The sequence below is a fragment of the Glycine soja genome, chromosome 18 (genome assembly GCF_004193775.1).
Source record: "Glycine soja cultivar W05 chromosome 18, ASM419377v2, whole genome shotgun sequence".
Lineage (NCBI taxonomy): Eukaryota > Viridiplantae > Streptophyta > Magnoliopsida > Fabales > Fabaceae > Glycine > Glycine soja.
Window position 1 is genome coordinate 43,026,482 of NC_041019.1, and position 17,863 is coordinate 43,044,344.

Sequence of the window (17,863 nt, forward strand, 5' to 3'; positions counted from 1 at the left end):
CTGGTGCCTTGACAAATCCTCTTTTAGCTTCAGAGTCAACTCTAAATAGACTAAATGGTACAATTCTGGAGGAGTTTGTTACTGTAAGTCTTCAAAATTAATCTTTATATATTACTTAATTACTTAATACGTGTTCATTTGTCTCTCAAAATTTGAAGATTTTTTATAAGATGTTCTTTACCTTTCTTATAAGACTTGAACTTTTATGAAACATCAGGAGAACTATATAGCACCTCGGATAGTACTTGTAGCATCTGGTGTTGAACATGAGGAATTGTTATTTGTTGCAGAACCTCTCTTTTCTGATCTACCCAGTGTTCCACGTCTAGAGGAGCCAAAATCAGTGTATACTGGTGGTGATTATAGATGTCAAAGTGAATCAGGGGTATGCAATAGAAAAATATAGCTTTTGTTCACACATCAGGCTTTTACTTTTTGGGATGAAATTTGTCAAGTCTAACATTCCTTGAATGACCAGAGGACCCATTTTGCTCTAGCAGTTGAACTTCATGGTGGCTGGCATAAGTTGAAGGATGCTATGGTTTTGACTATTCTTCAGGTTTTGATAATGTCTTACATTTTCTTGCTTTTCTGCACTTGAAATCACCTTTCCTTCTGATACTAAGTTACATACAAGACTGCACTACATGACAACTATTATTTGTGATGGTCAATATTTGATGTATAATTGTTGTGCTTAATTTTCTCTATTGCATAATCTTTATTTTATGTGCTCCCCCCCCCCCCCCAAAACTGTATTCAATTGATTGTTCCTAAATTGTATCACCTTAACATTCTTGGTTTTATCACATGCAGATCTCAATGTTCTGAATGAATAGTCCTTACTATTTCAGGTAAGAGTCATATGCTTATCTTTATTGTAACATTATAGGCAGGGTTTATATGCTTACACGATTGACATACATTTAACTATTATGCAGTGTGAATCAATTTGACCGAATGAAGCCGATGAGCTTTCTATTTGAATGAATGCAGGAAAGAGCATTGCTCTGTGTATGCCTTTCACTCTTTTTAGTTTTATAATTTTATTTACTGGATAATATTATTCATTCCTAAGGAAAAAGAAATCCACTATTTATTAATACCCGTTTTGTATTTTATCTTTTTGTATCAACATAAACTTCTGCGCTTTGCTTTTTAGGTAGGTAGGGTAAACTTTTGTGCCTCTAGGTAATTATGTTTCACATGGAAATCAATGATAACTTGTTCTAAAGTGGACATATATATATATATATATATATATATAAATATTTTATCTACTTTAATTACTTAAGCTAGGGAGTAGACACTAGTTAGTTTAGACTAAATTATAATTTTGATTTTTTTATAATATGTGAGCTTGATTATTTTATTTTTATAATTTTGATTTTCTTATTTTAAAAATTTATTATTTTGGTTTGATTTTTAATTTTTCATACATTTATTTATTTATTTTATTAAATTATTTTCTTATGATATTTTGGTCAAATTTCAGCATTTGGTGAGTTCAAGAACCATTACAATTTTGACTTTCATTTTTTTTATTTGCAAATATGGACAATAGTGTGAGTTATGATGCCTACTTCTCACACAACTCTTTTATTCTTTAGGTCACAAAGAAGCAAAGAGTGCCCAATCTGTTGGCAATCACTTGCTTTGAAAGATCCTGCTAGGTATATGTTCACTTGCAACACCTTTTCTCACTCCCTTTCAAATACTTGTTACAAGCTAGCCATTTATGGGTATCATTAGCAATTTTCAATTTTCATCAATTGCTTATTCTTTTGTAGCCAAGAGCTTGTAGCTGCAGTGGAAGATGAGAAATGCATGAGATCAAGAAACATTGCTAATTCTCGTGCCCCCTTGGAATTATTCTTTTGTAGCCAAGAGCTTGTAGCTGCAATGAAAGCCACTTAATATTATTTAAGGGGAATTATCATAGTTTCATTCAATGATCAGAGGCAAATTATTTGCAGGATGATTCTTGCTCAGATGACTCTGCTAGGTATAAAAAGAATCATAGTTCTCATTCAAAGATTAAGAAATTTATCATACATTAAAATTTATAATTAAATGATATTATAAAATTATTTTATTAATAACTTGTATTATAATTACTTTAAAAATACATTTAATATGATTTATAAATAGTTTATAATATAAATTATTTTACATTATGTTCTTAAATGATTAGTACATATTTATAAATAGATTAGTACATTATGTTCTTAAATTAGTTTATAGTATAAATTATTTTACGTTATCAGCAATGTATTCCAATTCCAAATGTATTGAGCAAATTAAATTCGAGGATATTAATATTCTAAATACATATTTAGGCATATATGACGTGTACGTATCAGTTTGAGGCAAGCATGTGGTATTATATTTTAAACTAATATCTCATTTTTTAAAATTTAGAATTAAATATAATTTTGGTTTTCTATTTTTTAAAATTTATAATTTTAGTCATCTTATTTTATAATAAAAATATTTAATATTCATATTTTTAGTCATCTTATTAAATTTGAGGATATTAATATTCATATTTTTCCTAAAAGGTTTCTCATTTTAGTTTGCTTGCAGATACAATCAGAACAATTGAGGGTTACTCTGATATAATTGTGATGCGGCAACATCCAACTCAGGTATGTCTAAAATAGCCATCAATGCAGGGTTACTCTCATGAGAGAGTTTTATCAACAAAATAGTTATTTTTAGAGAGAATATCTAATTTTCTTTTTAGTTTTTCTTTATATTTTGAGTCATTCAATTTTGTTTTAGTCAACTAGAGGTAAACCATTATTATTTTAATTGCTCCATGAAATTAGTTCAAGGAAATATAATTAGTACTATAGGAGTATACTTACTCGGTTTACTTGATCTTTTATTTTTTTAGCTTAACTACTGTTGTAGTTAGTTAGTTTAAAGGTCAAAATAGATCTAAGCTAGCCCGTACATATTTTTAGAACAAACCTATAATACTAGAATTAGTTTGTAAAAGTGATTCAAACGGATCAATCAACCATGTAAAGTTAGTAGGATGCAAATAATTAGTTACAAAAATATGAAGGACAAATTAAGTATTATTATTAATTTTTAATTATTTTGCAGTTGGGTAACCCTGAAACATCTAATGCTGAGGACTGGATGGGTCTAGTTGATTATGCTTGGAGTCATGCTGTGATATCTGATGAACACTTGAACACTTTAAGGTGACCTTCTAAATTGAGATATTAGGTGTTGATTGGTATTCTCTCTAGTCTCTACAAAAAATTATGATATATAAAAAATCCATAAATAAAGTTATAAAATTCTTATTTTTATCCCATTCTTTCCATTCTAATAAGTTATAAATATTAGCATTAATCATAGATTAAAATTCTGATTTTTATTGTACATGTTGATATGCGGTATAGTGTTTCAACCATTACTTATTATATACATGCCATGAACCTTAGAAATTGTACCATGGTCCTATGAGTATTATGTAATTAAATGATTTTATAATTGTTAAAATTGTGTGTTGTAATTAAAACAAGAGCTTTTAAAGCATAAAAGAACACATTGTAGAAAGCCAAACTCAAAATAGTCATTCCAAGACGATTATTGGAATATCTTAGTTTCTCAAACTTACTACGACGGTTCATATTTAACCGATTTAGAATGTTACACTTTCTAAGACGGTTATTGAATAGCCGTCTTAAATTTTACATGTTGCGAATGACATTTTAAGACGGTTGTTGACATAACCGTCGTAAAAACTAATACTTACTAAGACGGATGTCTTACAAAAACCGCCTTTGAAAAGAGAACATTCTAAAACGGTTATTCAATAATCGTCTTAGAAAATACAATTATCTACGACGGTTCGACAACCGTCTTTATAAGCATAGTACCATATTACGACATTGCGTTCTAAGACGATTCAAAACCGACTTAAAAAAGACTATTTGTAGTAGTGATTGTATGAATTGTTCATGTTCTTGTAACTAGTTGTTTTTCTATGATGATCCTTAAATCAAGTGTAGCTTCTAATATCCACCCATTAACTCAAGTTATATACACAACTTATTATATTTGTACTTTGATCGGGAGGATATGACCGTCTTTCCAACTTCTGAATACCTCTATTTTGGTAATTCTGCTTTTGATTGTAGAATCTACATCATGGAAAATATCATGGAAAACTTCTAGTGTAAGTCTATGCTTCATACATGTGCTATATTGCTAAATATATGATGTGTTAATAAAAAACACTCAAAATAACCATTAATAACTAAGTTCAATCACTTCAATTTTACTTCATAGTATTTTCTCATCATTAAAACATCACCTTATGAAGGGACTTTTTCTCAACATCATTATCATATTTGAGACATTATGGAAGGTTGTTGAAATTGTATTGCCATGTTTTTTTTTTTCCTATCCCTGATTTTGTTCAATATTGGATTGCTAGATATCCACAAATATTGCACGAGGAAATTGAGGATACCATGATATAGGCTCAAAGCAACAACGGTTATTATTTCGCAAAGCCTAAATATAATTTGCTAATTGGAGCTCACACAATAGAGTTGAATTGCACTATTAAGTTTTCATGGATTTTAAAGATGATGATTTTGCACTGCATTCGGATTTCCATTTGGTTTATATTGCATAAGTCTTTATCAACCAATCATCTTTTGCATAATTGTGGGATCCCAACGTCTAGCCCATATCTCTGTTATGGTACAAACACTGAATCTTTGATTAATCGTTTAAGAGATTTTCATTTCTCTTTATCCCTTTGGACTTGTGGTTAATTTGGATTCTTTTACTTTGAAGAGTGACAACGAAGCATGGCTTCTCCGAAATGGGAAGAAATATGACACCATTATGGATATTTAAAAAACATAATATCTCTTATTAATTATCTTAAAAAATATTTTAAAAAGAATCTAAAAATGATATTTCTAATATACCATTTTTAATTTGGAATAATTTTTAATTTTAAAGACATTAACGTTATATTTCAACTGGCATTATTATTCGTTTAATTTGTGTTTGAGTTTGTTTTAATTGGATTTATTATTTATTTCAAATATATTAATTTACAATTTTTTGGTTAATTAACATTATTATGCCAATTTTATCTATAACTTACAAAAAATATTGTGACCATTTTCAAATTACAAAAGGGAGATTTTTCCTTCTTTTTTACATGCCAAAAAAACTCTTTTTCTTCAAAATTTCTTGTTTCCGTTTTCAATTCACTGATTAATTCGAGATGAGTATATTATATCTTGAGGGACTTGTGCATTAGACATATAAGTCCTTAAGGACAATGCGACTATCACATGCCTTAGACTGTTTTCTTTCTCTAAATTTGATAGAGCTTTACAAGTTGGAGAATGTATCCAGCTTTCTGATCATACAAGATTGTGTGTCTGTGATTTATGGAATATATGGAAGCAAAGTTGCAAGCTTATTTTTCATAACGATAAATTTATTTCAGTTTTGCAGCTATATTGATTATGAAGATATTACCTATGTTAATCATATTGTCATTCCCTAAAGACTAATCAATTAGATTATGATTGACAAAATTAATTGAAAGCTAAAAAATAATCTTATTAAATTATAAGTATTTGATAAAATTATGTGTTAAAGTACCTTAAAATTATAAAATTACATAAAAAGATAAAAATAATAAAATTTTACCTTAGATAGAAAAGATTAAAATGAAAATCTAATAAATATTTAAGGATAGTGTTTTAAGAAATATTATTTAAAAAACTGATATAAAATCCCCCCCTCCTTTTGTAAGTTTGGTTTGTGTCAAAAAATATTTAAGCTTGATGCCTTTTTTTTTTTCTTTAGTTTTTATTTGTTAGGTGACAGATATGGAGACAAAGAACAGGGTTGTAGCCTCCAAGTGTTCGAAGAAAGATTTGCTTTGTAAAACTTTTCATTGTTTTTTGTGTTTCTCAATATCTTGTTTCCTTTTGTGTTTGTAAATTTGGTATGTGTTGAAAAATTAAATCTTGACGATATTTTTAATTTTAGTTTTTGGGTGACGAATATGGAGGCAAATAAAAGTTTGCAACTTCCACATGTTCAAAAAAAAGTTTGCTTTGCAAAATTTCACAGTTTAATGTGTTTTTTGTTTTATATGTTTCTCAGGGTGTTAATTTTCACTTTTTTTGTTTTTGTTTTTAGCCTCTAGGTATTTAAAAGAAAGTTTTCTCTGGATATATGAATTGGTCCCTTTGATTTTGAAGGAAAAAATGCTTTGATATTATGCTAGTCATACCCGTATTCTTTTTCTTTTAGCTGTTTTTTTTTTTTGCAAATTGGTAAGTTGTTTTTTTTTAATTTGTATTTTGAGTAATATGTTAAAAAGAATTAAAATTTATCAGAAAACTAAAATTCAAACATTTTAACAATTTATAAGGTCAAATAAGTCTTATAATATGAATTATTGATTTTATTGAAGTTTTTGGATATATTATTTGATGTTAATTATAAAATGAAGCAGTATCCAAATTATAATCCATAATTAACATCGGATAATATATCCAATATTGGAATTTTAAGCCAACGAAACAATTAAAAATTATATTTATAATCATATAATTAACTAAAAATAACCATTTTGCTTTGAGAATATTCAAATTATGCAAAAAAAAAATAAAAATTGACGAGATTAAAAAAATGTATTAATCCACATTTTAAGTTCATATAAATTGAAATCATTCGACTCACCCGTGATTCGCTTAACCTAGATCCGACTAACCTAAAGGATCCAAATCCGATCAAACCAAATCCAACCTCTGATTAACCCTAATAACTAGTGTTAATAAAAGTAAAAAAAAAAATGAAAGTTAGATAAAAGATAAATCAAATTAATGATGATAATATAAACGACCATAAAATGGGTAAAAGAACATTTATACTAGAACCATTTTTATACTACATTATAGATCTACCATATTTATTACCCAACCCCCTCAAATCAAACTAGAATAGGAAACAAAATAATCTAGCATTAGATTTAGAGCACATTGAGCACGTTGGACAACAAATAAAACTAAACATCTTCATTGCGTTGACTCCAACTACTTGAACTCACTCCTGCAGTGTCCTTCTTCAATCCCATTCATTCATTCTCCCCCGACAACAACGCCATGCCTTCATGGTCGTCTTCTTCTTCCGCTCTAACCGCTCCCAATTTGCGTCTTCGCACTCTCAGAATTTGGTCCTCCAAGGACTATGCAATCGCCGCATTCATTTTCCTCATTCTCTTCTCTCTCCTTCTCTTCTCCCACTTGGATTCCCGTTCCCATTCCCGTTACGATTCCCAGCCCCATCACTCCAAGCTCGTTCCGTTAACCCTCCTCCGCAACGCCAACCAAACGCGCGCGCGTACGTTCCCAACAAATCTCACGCGCCACCATCTTTTTTGGCTTTGACTGAATCCTCGTTTTTGCTGTCTATGCAGTTTGCTTGGACGGGAGCGCTCCCGGTTACCATTTCCAAAGCGGGTTCGGATCCGGATCCCGCAATTGGCTGATCCACATTGAGGTTTCTGTTTTCCCTTTTGTTAAAAAATTGAGTTTGCTTTTTTAAACACAGAGAAATGCTAGCAACACACTCTATCTCGAATACCAGAAACCTATGAAAACAGAGGGAGTAACTTGTAGTTGAGTTTGTAAATTGAAAAACTTGATTATGTGTCACATAGAAATTTGCGGGAACTAGAGACTGGTGGTAGTCCTTCAGCATGTAATAATTTCTTCTCTGACACACCCTTGTAAAGGCACGCATTATTTATAATTCCTTGAAATCCATTGAAAATCACAAAATTCTGTAGCTCTCCCTTCTTATTTAATAAGTTTTGCTCATAAATTTTTTAGATTTTAATGAATTTTAACCAATAATAAAAAGTATTAAAGAGAGTGTGGCAGAGAGTGTTTTCCTCTCAAAAATATTATTGACCTGGTTTCAATTGTGTGTGCAGGGAGGAGGGTGGTGCAATTCGATACCTTCTTGCTACCAGCGAAAATTCACTCATTTGGGGTCTTCCGATCATATGGAGAAGCTTATTCCTTTTTCAGGAATTTTGAGCTCTGACCCTGCTCAGAACCCTGGTAAGTTATACTGAATGTAACATGCTTATATCATGGTTTTAACTTTTAAATCCCATAATTGTGGCTGCATCTGTGTGAGTTTTTGAGCTATATCAAGGTTTTTGATGTCACTGCAACTGTTGCAACTTGCAATTTAAACCCTTGGCTTATGCACTGTAAACATAACACTTCACTGCCTCTATCACACCCTACCTTGATAGTTGATACTAGTCAGCAATATCTTGCTATCTTTCTCTCTTTGTTTACCCATTGTTGTAGGAATTGGCAGTTTTTTGTTTTAAGAGTTTAAATTAAATGCACCATTTTGTAAGACATTTTTGTACTATCATCCAATCATGTGGTGCTATGTTGTCAATTGTTATGATCGAATGATACAGTGACAATGTTTTACATTGACATAGTAGCTCGTCATTATTCTTGTTTTGGTATTATGGGTTTTGTGGATTATATCATTAGAGAAATTGTAGAATATATTACTACTGTTGTAATATTGATGATTAATTGTTTTGCTGACATTTTCCCTCAAACCTGAATAATTAGATATCCAGCACCATTGGATTTGCATATCTGGCAGTTGTGTGTTTGTGCTGGTGTAGGATGTGTGAATGTATGTAGGTAAATAGATAGATAGACAGTCAGATATATTGACTAAGTGATGTTACTTTGTATGATGTGTCAAACTTATTCAGATTTCTTTAACTGGAACAAGGTGAAGATACGTTATTGTGACGGTGCATCTTTTGCGGGTCATCCAGAGAGTGAGGTTAGGATTGATTTATGTTTTGCACCGTTTGTTGTTAACTTTTACACATTTGGGTTTATGTTGATGTTTTTCTTAAAATTATTTTATATAGCAGAGAGGAAGTGGGTTGTTCTTCAGAGGCCAGGTCATATGGGAAGCTATTATGGATGAACTCTTATCAACTGGCCTGTCTAATGCAAAGCAGGTTATACTTCCACCACAATAACAATCTAAGATATATTTTAAAATTTTCTGAGATTGTTACAAACAAATAATAATAATAATAATAATAATAATAATAATAATAATAATAATAATAATGGATACAGTAATATCTAGCTGTCAGTCCTCTGCTCAATTTTATCACTTGCACTGTAAACATTAAATGTATGGATCAGTTTGGTGGATATTCCATTTGTTGTGCACTTATTATCCCCAGGTGATGCATGTGAAACAGTGAAAGTCATATTATGAAATTATTCTGATAGAACTGGATCCGAAATAGATGAAGAAAAATAGAAAAAGATTAAGATTTTATCGTTTGAATTCTGTTCTCAATATCTCAATCAGAGATCTCACAGGACAGAGATAGAAGAGTGACAAAAAGATGGTTTTTTTTTCCTCCCCGTATCATTTTTAAAGTCTTCTCAACTAACTAACAGTAACTGACAGCATGACTAATCATTTTTACATCCTATTGCCAACACAACAGCATTAACCATTAACTAAGTACCTTCATTCCCTGCACTCTAATAGAACCGGATCAGATACTGCCTAGACTTTTGAGAGGCCTGGACTCTCCACCCACAATTTTCCCAAAAAATTCTGATACCCCGTCTTGGAGTTTCCCTGCCTTTTATAACAATCTTCACCCTAGTTTTTTTTTTCTTCTATCAGCAAACATAAAATTATATTAAGCTGGTACCAGAGATACCAAAATGAAACAATGCAGAAGAGGGTTACTATGTATTTATAGTCATTCAGACTCAAATACTGCATAACCCGATTACAAAAAATCATCATCAACATATAATTACAACCCAATTCATCTAGAAGGACCCCTCGGGAATCCAATTATAATGCCATATCAACCTCCCCAAAACATACCCCTGTTGATAGCATCACATATGGCCAGAGAACAAACACGATCTGAGGTTACAAAACCACCACTGATTCTGGATAATTGAGGAAGAATGCACTTGGATTTATGCTCCACTGTGCAAAAGAGAAATCAAACCCTTCACAAATTTCATATAATCATGACCACGTCATGAATTGAATTTTCTGCAGTAGCCATTGTTAAACACTTTCTGATTCCTCATATTCCACACAGACCACACAAAGGCACTCCAAAAACCCTTCCATCTTTGGATTTCAGACTTGTGTACCAAAATAGAAGGGTATTGCAGGAACAATTCAGAAATCACACCTGGTAAAACCGAGCTACAATTCAGCCACTGAAAAAATTTCTTCCACAATGGATAAATCTTCCTGCAATTGAGGAACCCATGATTGACTGACTCCTCAAGTTGCTCGCAAAACACACACTAATAGTCTTCTCTATGCACCACAATATTCTTATTCTTCAAATTGTCTTTAGTGGGGAATCTATTAATGAACAACCTCCACAAAAGAAACATGACTTTTGGTGATATATCTAGCTTCCAAATCTGTAGCAAAAAGTCGTCAACCCCACTCCCATTTCTCGAATGGTGAAGAGCTGAGTATGCCGAATTTACGGGATAAATTCCACTTGAATCCAGTGGCCACAACCAATGATCTTCTTACTCTGCCCAAGGTGGTATCCCCTCAAGCAAGGTCCTCATTTATTCACTTGAGGTTCCTCCCAAACAAACCAATTCCTACGCCACACCAAATTCCAACTCCATTTCTCCCCAATCCACAACCCCACATCCTTAATACACTTATGATGGTGAAGTGAATTAAGATATATTCTAGGGAACAAGTTTGCAAGACTCTCCTCACCCAACCAATTATCCTCCCTCAATTTTGTTTTGTTACCATCCCCTAACTTCCACACTCATTTTATCAAACCATTTGTCCTCACTTTCCTCACCGCATACCCTCCTCAAATCCCTCCACCAAATTGATGAATTTCTCCCTCCTCCTCTCTCCTCAAGCCCCCTCCACCCACCATACCTAGATTCAATCACTTGACCCCATAGGGATTGGTCATTGCGGAATGAACCCCACTTCCATTTAGCCCACAAGGTCTCATTAAACATCGTCACCCTAGTCTGTTAACTAACCACTGTAGTCATTACTTAGTTGGCTAACCAACTGTAGCATTTTGTCACAACTCTAGGAAAATTGCTTTAAAGAAATGGATTCTATTCAGCCTAGCCTATTCCTTCTCCTATAACTTTCTTCAATTGGAGGTTTTTTGTAACACTCCTTTGTATTCTTTCTAGTTACATCCTTTTAATTGGGGGTCTGCCATCATAATCTTTCTGTTAGTTTATAATTGAATAACTTCTATTTACTTTGATTATTTCTTGAGTTGGTAAACATAAGAAAGTGGTTGTCCTTTATTGTAAATGAACTTGAGCAATAAGAAATAATATTTTCCATTTTCTCTCTTAGATGAACTTGAGAAATAAGCATAGATGATAGTGTGAAAGATTAAAGCTTAGCTTATGGATTTGAACAAGTGCAGTTTCTACTTTCCAGACTCCAGATTATATGCTTTTGACATAATGCACTGTTTATGTATTATGATGTGTTAGCATGTGATGATAGATAAGGCTACTTTTGTAGGCTTTGCTTTCAGGATGCTCTGCTGGAGGGTTGGCAACTCTTATACACTGTGATAGTTTCCGGCAAGTACTTCCAAAGGAAGCAACTGTCAAGTGTCTTGCTGATGCAGGCTTCTTCCTAGATGAGTAGGTTTCTCTCAACATATCTATTGAAAAAAAGAATAAATATCCTGCATTTATTGTATAGCGATTTTATAGGGATATATTATCTGATCTGATTTAGAGGAAAGTGAATATCCTCTCATTATGTGTAACTAATATAATTAGCCTATATAAGTCAGCTCCATTGTGCCATTTAGGACACATGATTTCGGTTCAATGTTTCTGCTTTCCCTTTTTTAACATGGTATCCAGAGTCTAACAGAGACATCTTGAAAACCGTGATCTGTCCGGAGGATCCACTTTCCCTTTTGACAAAATTTTGACGATTTTCCTCTGGTGACCTTTCCAGTAGCCAACCCTGTGGTTAGGATTGCCATCCTCCGATCTACACAGACCAGTTGACGGCACATCAAAAAGCTCACACAAGTGCTTTTTCTCAGGCGTGCCAAGCAACTTCTCCCTGTCCCTGTTCAGGCCGTCCTTTAAACTGTAAAATGAAAACTGAAAGTTGCCAAAAGTCCTTTTATTTTATTACAGAATTGGTCATCCTAGGATGTTGTTGCTTGGCAAAAAAGAGTTGTGACTAATAATTGGCTTGAGTTTCATTATCTGCTATTGGGATTTGAGAAACCTTGCATTTGGCGCATTCACTTCTGATTTGTACCTGTACATGGCTTGTTCACTATCTCTCATGTTATGTGTTAATAAGTAATTAGTATAATCTTTATTCTATAAATTTCAGGAAGGATATTAGTGGAAACAGTACAATGAGATCTTTCTATCATGATGTTGCCCAGCTTCAGGTATTGTGGTGCTTGCTTATATATTTATAACAATATTTCTTTAAGGAACTACAATTATACTTATCTGTTAAGTTTATTAGTATAAATAAAAAAAGTAGAATGTGATTTTTTCAGTTAATTATATAATATTCGCATATCTTGTTGTTAGGGTCTTGCAAAAAGTTTGCACAAAGATTGCATTGCTAAAATGGAACCATCTAAGGCAGGTTTTTTAGTTTCTCAAATCTTGTTGCCTCACCCTTCGATATAATTTGTAAGAGTAAAATTTGGTTAGTTGGTTCATATATTTCATCTAAAAGAACAACCAACTGTGTATTTGTAATGCAGTGTCTCTTTCCATCAGAAATTGCTAAAAACATAAAGACTCCACTGTTCCTTGTTCATCCAGCTTATGATTTCTGGCAGGTAAGTCCCTTAGTATTCATGTTTCATTGTCATAAAACATTTTTTTTTTCTAATTTTTCTGTGATGGACATTTGATGCTAATTAAAACGTATTTAGATACGCAATATTTTGGTGCCTCAAGGATCAGATCCTGATGGTCACTGGCAACGGTGCAGACTGGACATTCGCAGTTGTAATGCTAATATGATTGATAAACTTGACAGTAAGTATTCGCTATAGCTACCATATAGTTTCTGGATATGTTGTTGTAGTCTTGGTTTATTAACTTCTGTAAGCCTTCAATTGGATTAGATTTGGAATGCTGCAGATATTGATTAATGATGATCTAACCTGGAACCTAAATGTAGTAGCCACGCTGAGGCATGGATAACTTGGGAAATTATCATTGTCAGGTTACCGTGGCTCTTTGCTGAAGGCTGTGAATGAATTCCAACAACGAAAGGAGATTGGAATGTTTATAGATTCATGCTTCGTCCATTGCCAGACTGAGATGGAAGTGACATGGCATTCACCCAACTCTCCTAAAATAAATGATAAGGTAACCATAGTTTTGGCACTTCACATATGCTGTGTATATAATATATCTACTCAAGACATGGCATTCACCCAATTTCTTCTTAGTGATTGCTTCATGGCAGTCATTCCAAATATGAATTTTATCTCTGATTTTAACAATGCCATTTTGTTCCCTTGAAATTTGACCACAACATTGTTTATGTGCTTAGTCATAGTGGTTGGTTTGAGTGTTTGTGTTCTACTAGTGACTATTTTTGCGGTGAAATTTGACTTATTTCCTATTCTTTCAAATTTAAATGTGATTTTGTAATGTGTTGGGAAGTCACTTTAATCGCGGTCACCCTTGGCCCATCTTAATTGTGGCCTCTTTGGGGCTGCCTCAGTTGAAGTCTGAAGGATGGTGTTTAGTCCCACAGGAGATAAGGCTTAAATAGAGCTTATAAAGCTTGGATAATGCTCACCTTACAAGATGGTTTTGTGGGGTTGAGTTAGGCCTTAAGCCCAAATATTAAGATAGTATCAAAGTCTATCGTAAATCCATAGTTGGGCCACCTGCATTGCCACGCTCTAGGCCCTGGGCGTGAGGGGGGTGTTGAAAAGCTGCAGTTAATTGCGGTCACCCCTAGTCTGCCTTAATTGCAGATTCTTTGGGGTTAACTCAATTGCAGCCTCAAGGGTTTAGTCCTACATCAGCTACAGTTAAAGGCTTTAAATAGAGTTTATAAAGCTTGGGCAATCCTCACTTTAAAAGAGTTTTGTGGGATTAAGTTATGCCTTAAACCCAAATTCTAAGAGTGTGACACTCAAGATTCATAAAATTGACAAATCATAATATTAGTGCATTAGAAAGAATTTTGAATAGAAATAAGAAGCCCTGTAGGGTAGTTATGTTTCCATTTATAAACACTATAAAGCCATTAATAGCAAAACGTGGTAGCGTTTTTTGAACGTGGTGGGTGTGACCACTATTTGTGACAAGTTCGCAATAGTTGTGCACACGCGTAGACACATTTGCAGCATCAGAGAAGAAAATCAAATTTGTCCCTTATTTGCATCGAGATCGCGACAATTGTGCATACACACAGGCACAATTGCAACATCGAAGAATAAAATGGAATTCGTCTCTTTTAACACCGTTTTGAGTTTCTGTGTGTGTTTGTGTTTTTTTTAATCTTTTAAAGCTTTTCAATTGCGCCCCTCCCCTCTTTTTAAGTTCTCACTCCCTTCTCAAATTAACCATTCTTCTCCTATTTCTTCTCACCATTAGTTTCAGCTCTTCACTTCTACTTTAAGACCTCTTATTTCTTTTCACCCTAGCATCATCTTAGCCACCAAATGAACAACCAATTCTTGGAAATGTTGCTTCATCAATCGGTTCAGCGTTGGTCAAGCTTACAGGTGACAACCTTGATATGGCTTGGAAATGAAATTCCTTGAAGGACATTAACAATAAAAAAGGTTGTCACTTATGATTTTTGTATTAAGACTACAAAGGGTGGAATAAGTAGAGCTATGAGGCACTTAATGGGGGTGAAGGGTGATTTTTTTGCTTGCCAGAAAGTTCCACTTGAAATCAAGGAAGCTTCTGAGAAAAATAAGGTTGTAAATGATGTAGCAGTTGGGCAGGAGAAAGATGATGATGAGGTAGAAGCATTGGAAGAAATTTACAACATAAGGGTTGGAAAAAGACTTGCAGCAACAGGTTCTACTCCTGCTGCCAAGGGAAATACTGTGAAAGACCATATGGATTTGCATATGCCTATAGAAGAAAACAGGATTGCTTCTTTAATACAAGTATCTTGTATGCTGTTTTCCTTTTAGCCCTTGCTTCTTTAATACAAGCATTCCGTATGCTTGTTTGTCTTTTAGCCATTGTGAGTTTATTTGATGCTTCTGGACCTTTAAGCATATGCAAATCCATATGGTCATTCTCTGTATCTCTCTTGACAGCAAGTGCAAGGGTAGAACCTGCTGCTGCAGGTCTTTTTCCAGCCCTTATGTTGTTAATTTCATCCAATGCTTCTACCTCATCATCATCATCATCTTTTTCCAGTCCAAATGCTGCATTATTTACAACCTTCTTTTTCTCATAAGCTTCATTGATTTTAAGCTTGATTTCAAGTGCGATTTTTTGAGGGATAAGTAGGGAATATTTACTGAGGATAATTGGGCCTGTAGTGGGGTTTTCATTGAGGGATCCTTCTTTGTTGATAAGCTACAAAGATAATCTCCCTTTCTTCTTCATCAACCTAATGAATTTTTAGGGTTAACACTCCTGTCAGAACTGTGGGTCATTTTCTCACTCATGCCTGTTTGTACCTTATTCCCATGATAACGATGTCTGAGAATTTTGATGAAATACTTTTTATCATTTCTTTTTCATATAGAGAGGCTTTACCTAGGTAGCTACCTCCCTTAGCCTTAGAACCTACTATTTGAACATTTCTCTATCCTTCTGTGTCATATTTGTCATCCTTGAGTTGCAGGAACTTAATTCTTGGATTTGTGTATATATGTGTAACACTCTAACCCATCTATGTTCTTGAACACATATGTTGTTAATTTTTCTCTGAATCATGGTGTCCATCACCTTCAGTGACTTGTCAACGTACTGATTTAAAGTACCAAACTTAAATTAGGTTCTCGTGAACTACCTTATTTATCCACATCTGTCCATTAGAATGTGAAGATCCTTACTCATTCAACACTTGATTTGGGTGTTGATACAGCTACTCTAGTTCATTTAACAACATGCATGGGTCATACATTGCATTACTTATTGATAACAAATTGGCATTAACACATATAATCCATTTTTGTGGTCGATCCTTGGACATGTTTTACGTTGATTATGAGTGGCCTAACACAATCCTCCCTTTTTACCTAGGGTTGGGATCATTATGGTATTATAGGCAGAGTTAGATAATGTTTTAAAATAAGAAGTAAAATTATAAAATAGCATAAACTATTTTTTTTTTGTATAATTATTACATACTACATATTTCTCTTAATTTAAAATAAAAGATTTGTCATGGAGGTTTAGCTCAGTTGGTTGAACATGGTATGTGAGTTATTATAAACCTCCTGACAGTATCTTCAATTTCCACATATACAAAAAAGAAGGATTTTCCTCCCCGTTCTCTCTAAAACCACACTACCTTACGTTAAAAATTCATCAAACTACAGTCTCTGTCTTGTTTACTTTACATTGTAGTTTTTATGTCATACTGTTCTTTTAGCTACTACCCTACACTGTTGTTGCCTTGCCTCTGAAGCAGACAATTGCGGAATCTGTTGGTGATTGGTACTTTGACCGAGAAGCGGTAAAGCGCATTGACTGCTCTTCTTTTTCGTGCAACCCCACTTGCCACAACATGGATTTCACCTGAATATAAAATAAAGCTATGAGCCCCATTTTTTATTGCAACTTTTATCCCGGATCTTGGTTGCTTGAAGTTCATGAAGGAATATCCTCATTTATATCCGTTACGTGAATTTGGCTTCAATTGATTCAGAGTTAGAGAATATGCTGGGGAGTTCATCTTATTCACTTGTATGATATGGGTTCTACAGTCTATAGATTATTAAGCCATGCAGCATGTGTCCCCTTGATCAAGTGATTCAATTGTTATATAAATCAATTGTGTAATTGATTTGTTAGTTTCTTCTTAACTTTGTAATTTTTTTATGGATCCCTAATCCAGCACATTAGATTTTTGTGAATTACAAATTTATTATATTGATGCTCTATTAGCAACTACAAAATCTCCGAATAAATGCAACCGTAATGAAAAGGGTATGTTGTGCCAGTAGTTTTCTTTCAATAAATATTGGCCCCCTTTTCTTATATATATTTACATTGTGTTTGGTATATACGAATAAAAAGGAACGAAAGTGGGAGGGATGAAAGAGACGAAATAGATTGGAAAGTGGAATTATTTGATATTCATACATAAACTGTCTCTATCATTTGTCAATAGCGTTTCTTTCACAGATCTGTCTATGTCTATCGTGGGAGAGGCTCGAATGTCTCTCACGGTGCGGAAGTTTTTGTAGCAGTAGAATATTTGTAAGTATCCTATATCATAAAAAAATGTGTAAAATATTACTATGATGTTAAACTTAAAATGAAAAATAAATATATATTTACTTTTATGATATTAGTTTCGTAGTATTATATTCATGAATAACATTTAAAAAATAAAATAAATTAATTTATCAATGTTTAAGATGCTGCTTTTACTCAATACAAATTTATTAATATGAAAGAAATATTAAATTAACGTGCATATAAAAATTAAGAAAAAAAAGTATAATTCGAAACTTACATGAGACGTGTTCACATTTGTCCTAAAAGTGCAAAAAAAAAAAAAAACCTTTGCAAGA

The 17,863-nt window shown here is 33.1% G+C and overlaps 1 protein-coding gene across 4 annotated transcripts; it reads left to right on the forward strand.

The window, feature by feature from the left end:
* Window positions 1-7,040: 7,040 nt before the first annotated feature.
* LOC114397535 (pectin acetylesterase 5-like) lies at window positions 7,041-17,286 on the forward strand. Of its 4 annotated transcripts, none has more exons than XM_028359610.1 (12): window positions 7,046-7,407; window positions 7,484-7,566; window positions 8,003-8,132; window positions 8,822-8,895; window positions 8,987-9,079; window positions 11,653-11,777; window positions 12,496-12,556; window positions 12,705-12,758; window positions 12,884-12,961; window positions 13,058-13,163; window positions 13,354-13,499; window positions 16,756-17,286. In XM_028359610.1, exons 1-12 carry the CDS (start codon window positions 7,170-7,172, stop codon window positions 16,864-16,866), a joined length of 1,299 nt encoding a protein of 432 aa, XP_028215411.1. In that variant the 5' UTR covers window positions 7,046-7,169; the 3' UTR covers window positions 16,867-17,286. The 4 variants fall into 4 exon arrangements, with proteins under 4 accessions (XP_028215413.1, XP_028215414.1, XP_028215411.1 ...); XM_028359611.1 differs by having other exon boundaries at window positions 7,047-7,407; window positions 8,990-9,079; XM_028359612.1 differs by lacking the exon at window positions 16,756-17,286 and having other exon boundaries at window positions 7,041-7,407; window positions 13,253-13,378.
* The last annotated feature ends 577 nt before the right edge of the window (window positions 17,287-17,863 follow it).

Excerpts from the sequence above, each read along its gene's own strand:
- LOC114397535 (XM_028359610.1), top strand. The coding sequence starts at position 7,170 with ATGCCTTCATGGTCGTCTTCTTCTTCCGCTCTAACCGCTCCCAATTTG. Across the intron at positions 7,408-7,483 it reads CGCCAACCAAACGCGCGCGC|TTTGCTTGGACGGGAGCGCT; the intron begins GTACGTTCCCAA and ends CTGTCTATGCAG. Across the intron at positions 12,557-12,704 it reads ATGATGTTGCCCAGCTTCAG|GGTCTTGCAAAAAGTTTGCA; the intron begins GTATTGTGGTGC and ends TCTTGTTGTTAG.